Raw genomic sequence first — 6,000 nt, 5'->3', positions numbered from 1 at the left:
TATCAGTGCCCATCTGTGCCACCCATAAGTATCCATCAGTGCCGCCCATGAGTGCCCATCTGTGCCGCCTATGAGTGCCCAGTGCCGCCCATGAGTGCCCATCAGTGCCGCCTATGTGTGCCCATCAGTGCCGCCTATGTGTGCCCATCAGTGTCGCCTATGTGTGCCCATCAGTGCCGCATATGTGTGCCCATCAGTGCCGCCTATGTGTGCCCATCAGTGTCGCATACCAGCGCCGCCAATCAGTGCCACCTCATCTGTTCCCGTCAGTACTACCTCATCGATGTCCATCAGTGCTATCTCATCGGTGCCCATTAGTGCCGCCATATCAGTGCCCGTAATTGAAAGAGAAAACTTATTTACAAAAAAATTAACAGAAAAAAATAAAAACGTAATTTTTTTTCCAAATTTTCAGCCTTTTTTTAGTTGTTGCGCAAAAAAAAAAAAAATCGCAGAGGTGATCGAATACCACCAAAAGAAAGCTCTATTTGTGGGGAAAAAAGGACGCCAATTTTGTTTGGGTACAGTGTAGCATGACCGCGCAATTGCCATTCAAAGTGCGACAGTGCTGAAAGCTGAAAATTGGCTTGGGCGGGAAGCTGCGTAAGTACCTGGTATGGAAGTGGTTAAGCACAAATTTCTGTTACATTTATGGAGGACTAAGAGGATACAACCATGCCAGTGATGCAGCAGAAAAAATATAGCATATTGATGAAGGTGAATGTGGTCCAGGCAGTAAGCAAAAGAAAGGATTGTAGGCAGGAACAAATAAATCCATCTGTTTATTTTTCTCGTCAGCAATCAACAGAAATAAAAATAAGATTCCTTAATATGTACAACTGACACAAGCAAAGGATTGCAGGAGAGTCCTACTACCTACCTGCCAAGTATAGGTGACCATGTCAGTGTCTGCACCATCCCTATCATACCGGCAGCAGTGAGGCCGCTTTATGGGGGCGCCAGACCAATTTATCTTGTGGCCCAGTCCACCTCATAGACTGGGGCTACACTAAAAGTGTAGTGCAACCTGGCGGGGACTCTTTTTATGTTGCCCCCTGCAAAGTGCTGCCCTAGGTCTGGGCCTTGTTGGTCTTTGCCAAGATACAGCATTACATTACCCACCCCCCCCAACTACTGCTCCGCCACTCCCCACTGACCCCACCAACTGCCCCACTTCCAATACCAGAACCCCCTACCCACAATTACGCCATTATCCCCCCCCCAACTAACGCTCCGCCACTCCCCACTGACCCCACCACTCCCAATATCAGACCTACCCCCAACTACCGCTCTGCCACTCCCCGCTGACCCCACCTCAGCAACTGCCCCATTCCCAATACCAGACCTACCCCCCAACTACCACTCCCCGCTGACCCCACCTCAGCAACTGCCCCATTCCCAATACCAGACCTACCCCCAACTACCGCTCCGCCACTCCCCGCTGACCCCACCTCAGCAACTGCCCCATTCCCAATACCAGACCTACCCCCCAACTACCACTCCCCGCTGACCCCACCCCAGCAACTGCCGCACTCCCAATACCAGACCTACCCCCCAACTACTGCTCCGCCACTCCCCGCTGACCCCACCCCACCAACTGCCCCACTCCCAATACCACACCCCCCCTCCCACCCCCAACTACTGCTCCGCCATTACCCACCCTTACACTAGGGTGACCAGACATCCCCGGTTTCAAGGGACAGTCCCCAGATTGAGGACACTGTACCAAGTCTGTCCCCGGATTGGATTTGAACAGGGGCTGGGGCAATTTCAAAGACAGTAAATGCAGAATTAAAAAGAAAAAAATAGCTATGGGGGGTGTATTTTTTTCCCATTATCTGTGCCCCTTTTTGATGACCATGAGCTGGTCGGAGCGGAGGAAATATTTCTTCAGTTTCCGACGCATGCCCATTCAGCTCCGCTCGCATGTTCTCCTGCCTTGTCTCAAGTCCCAGCCAGCTGCCTGCCTGCTTATCTCCTTGCCTTCCCCAGCGGAGTGATCTTCCTCCACTCCCCACCCAGTAGTAGCCCGGGGGCCCGGAGGGTAAGACTTGACAGGCTGTGAGCCGGGCGGGCGACGGGCAGAGAGTCGCTGATTGCCGCCATTACTAGTAAAAAAAAAAAATATGTCCCCGGATTTCATTTTAAAAATCTGGTCACCTTACCTTACACACACGTTTTAACAAGCCCTTACAGTTAAAGCAACATTAGTAACCTCTATATATCATCCATTTATTACATGATGTAATTCAACATGTTCATATTTATGTTGCACCTTGCAAATAAAGCAAGCCACCAACCCTCACTGAACACATCTGTTCAGCGCTGTGCTGTAGTAAGCCGTGGGCATGCGTACTGAGACTCACGGCGCTGCTTGCGTTCCAAGCCTCGGGTGCGCAGAAGCCTCCACTCTCCCGTTCTCTGTGCTGATTGGTCAGGCAGGATAGAGTGCAGCTTCCTCGTCGCATCTTCTGCAGCAGCATGGCCCCGATCCTCCTGTTGAGTGCTGTGCTTTACCAGCTGTGTGCCGGCCAGCCAGGGCCCCCAGATTCGCCTGGCAGGATAGGTAAAGGGGAGGACACAGGCGTGCCTTTCTATTCCTATACACCTCACTGCTTGCTGCATTCATCTCCATTGCAGGGAGCCTAACCTTACATATGGAGCTTGTCTTCAATCATCAGCAGACACCATTTCACTTGTTTTATTTGGCATGTGCCTAGAAATGAATGATGTGTATTTGGTACATAAAGAATGCCTGTGACTGCACTGTCCAGTATGATGCTCCAGATCCTGGCTTGGAGACTGTCCTGCACACAAAGAATCTTCCAAATGGGTTGGCATATGCGTTTGTATTACTAGAAAAAAAAAAAACAGCCTACCCCTACTGCATAACTTGCTGCATTTTGGGTGCATATTTGGCAAAACGCACCTCCCCATTGAAAACGCACAACAAACGCCTCGTGCTGCATTCACACTTGTGCGTTAGAGACGCTGCATGTGATTTGCACAGGAGTCACACCGCATTCCTTGCAAATCACATGCGGTGCAATTTGAGCTCAATGGTGCAGTACCCTTTTTTTTTTCTGCACCTGAATCGCATCGCATGGGTGTTCACAGCGGTGCAATGCGTTTCTGGCAAGCACTTTGTCTTTTGCAATCTGTTACAGTGTGTCTTTAACCTAACATTGACGGACACGGGGGCGCTGTGTGATTGCTATGCAGTGCCATGCGGGGAAACGCAGCTGGTCGTGTGAGTTTTTCGCATCGCATCAGTGTAAAACAGGGCTCAAAAATGCATTGCTGTTGTGTTTGACCCATAAAAAAACATCAAAATCGTGGGCGTTTTTAGTAGCCATTATCGGCACTTTTTTCCATTTAACCACTTCCTTACTGGGCACTTAAACCCCCTTCCTGCCCAGAGGACTTTTTGCGATTCGGCACTGCCTCGCTTTAACTGACAATTGCGCGGTCGTGCCACGTGGCTCCCAAACAAAATTGACGTCCTTTTTTTTCCACAAATAGAGCTTTCTTTTGGTGGTATTTGATCATCTCTGCGGTTTTTATTTTTTGCGCTATAAACAAAAATAGAGCGACAATTTTGAAAAAAATATATATATTTTTTACTTGTTGCTATAATAAATAGCTCAATTTTTTTTTTATTTTTTTTTTATCCTCAGTCTAGGCCGATACGTATTCTACATATTTTTAGTAAAAAAAAAGCAATAAGCGTCTGGTTTGCGCAAAAGTTATAGCGCCTACAAAATAAGGGACATAATTATTATTTTTTATTATTTTTTTTTACTAGTAATGGCGGCAATCTGCGATTTTTATTGCGACTGCAACATTATGGCGGACACATCGGACACTTTTGACACATTTTTGGCACCATTTACATTTATACTGCGATCAGTGCTATAATATGCACTAATTACTGTATAAATGTGACTAGGGGGTGAGGAAGGGGTTAAATGTGTACCCTAATTAGTGTTCTAACTGTGGGGGAGGGGGGGTGACTGGGGGGGGTGACCGATCTGTGTCTCTATGTACAAGAGACACAGATCGGTCTCCTCTCTCCCTGACAGCACCGCTGTCTGTGAGAGCCGGCAATGAGAAATTATCTCATATGTAAACATATGAGATCATCTCTCATTGGCCGCACAGATCGCCTAGCAAACAGCCACTCCGATTGGCCGTTCACGGCGATCTGTGATTGGCTGTGTCCAAGGGACATGGCCAGCACAGAAGTTCCCTGCTGCGCGCTCGGGAGTGCGCGCGGGGAACGCGGAAAGGGGCGCATGTGAAAACACGGCGCCCCAGAGAAGTAGAACCACCCTGCGGCCGTATATAGTCGTACGGCCGTCGGGAAGTGGTTAAGGGAAAACCCTATTTTTTGGCGGTCTAAATTTGGGTGCATTTCTAATTTTCAATGAACTACCACGGTTCTGTGTAGATTGTATGTGCTTGCCCATATGATGTAGGAGCACACAGAAACTGACAGGTCTGCAGGAGACCTGCATGGCACCAGATATCTGCTAATTGCTGGTGCAGTGCTTTCAAGTCTCCAGAAACAAAAAATAATAAATGCACATTTTTTTTTTTTACCACCTACAATGAGCACGTGGGCATCAGAACTGGAACACAGAGCAGTGGAAAAATGTGGCCTGGACTGATGAATTACTTTTTCTGTTACGTTATGTGGATGGCGGGGTCTGTGTGCATTGCTTACCTGGGGAAGAGATGGCATCATGATGCAGTATAGGAAGAAGGCAAGCTGACAGGGGCAGTGTTATGCTTTGGGCAAAGTTCTACTGGAAAACCTTGGGTCCTCCCATTCAGGGGATGTTACTAAAGTGGAACTTCCGCTCATCGGATTCCCCCCCCCCCCCCCCTCCGGTGCCACAATTGGCACCTTTCCGGGGGAGAGGGGGACAGGATACCTGTCTTTGACAGCTATCCTTTCCCACTTCCGGGAGTCCGGCCATGACGTGGCAGTGACGTTACCGCAGGGCTCCCTCCTCCCATGGCCGTCGTGAACAGAAGAGAGGAGCGGGGCCTCGCGAATGCGCAGTAGGGTTCTTGGCGTGAAGCCGAAAGGCTACACTGCTGGGTTCCCTTACCCGCAATGGCGGCGGTAGTGTAGCCTTTCGGCTTCACGCCGGGAACCCTCCTGCCGACATCGAAGGACAGCAGGACAGGTAAGTGTCCTTTATTAAAAGGCAGCAGCTGCAGTATGTGTAGCTGCTGACTTTTAATTTTTTTTCCCGGACCTCCTCTTTAACAAGTTCTACCTACCTTAATATTGTTGCTGACCAAGTACACCCCTTCATGGAAACGGTATTCCCCCTATGGCAGTGCCCTCCATCAGCAGGATAATGCACCCTGCCACACTGTAAGAATGGTTTGAGGAACACAATAATGAGTTCAAGGTGTAGACTTGGCTTCCTAATTCTCCAGCTTCAATCCAATCAAGCGTCTGTGGAATGCACTGGAAAACGAAGTCCGATATATGGAGGCCCCATGGATCTGACTTAAAGAATGTGCTACTGATGACTTATAGGTAGATTCAGTAAGAGTTAGGCCGACTTATCAGTAGATAAGTCGACCTAACTCAGAATCTACGCCGACCTATGTTTAAGCGTATGCTCAAACAGAGATACGCTTAAACATATCTAAGATAGGACGGCTTGCGCCGTCCTATCTTAGGTTACAATATTTTGGATGGCCGCTAGGTGGCGCTTCCATTGTGGCGTAGAATATGTAAATGAGTTTATACGCCAATTCACGAACGTACGCCCGGCCACCGCAGTCGATTTACGCCGTTTCTGTAGCGCATTACAGGCCTAAAGTTATTCCATCTATTAGGTGGAATAACAATGTTAAAGTATGGCCGCCGTTCCCGCCGCGAGATTCAAATTTTTTACGTTGTTTGCGTAAGTCGTCCGCGAATTGGGATTTACGTCGTTTACGTCCACGTCAAAATCAATAGGCCCGTGCGGCGTA

General features: G+C 48.7%; 1 protein-coding gene across 1 annotated transcript in view; it reads left to right on the top strand.

Annotated features, from left to right (window-relative positions):
• The first annotated feature begins 2,354 nt into the window (after nucleotides 1-2,354).
• The window catches only part of PCYOX1L (prenylcysteine oxidase 1 like), a 34,588-nt gene continuing 30,942 nt past the window's right edge, over nucleotides 2,355-6,000 (top strand). Inside the window, exon 1 of the mRNA XM_040344524.1 lies at nucleotides 2,355-2,566. Within this exon, the coding sequence (XP_040200458.1) occupies nucleotides 2,482-2,566 (85 nt within the window). The 5' untranslated portion in view covers nucleotides 2,355-2,481. The remainder of the gene's footprint in view (nucleotides 2,567-6,000) is intronic.

Source organism: Rana temporaria, chromosome 3, assembly GCF_905171775.1.
Source record: "Rana temporaria chromosome 3, aRanTem1.1, whole genome shotgun sequence".
Classification (NCBI taxonomy): domain Eukaryota; kingdom Metazoa; phylum Chordata; class Amphibia; order Anura; family Ranidae; genus Rana; species Rana temporaria.
The sequence above is the reverse complement of the archived record's forward strand: the minus strand, read 5'-3'. Positions and strand labels throughout refer to the sequence as shown.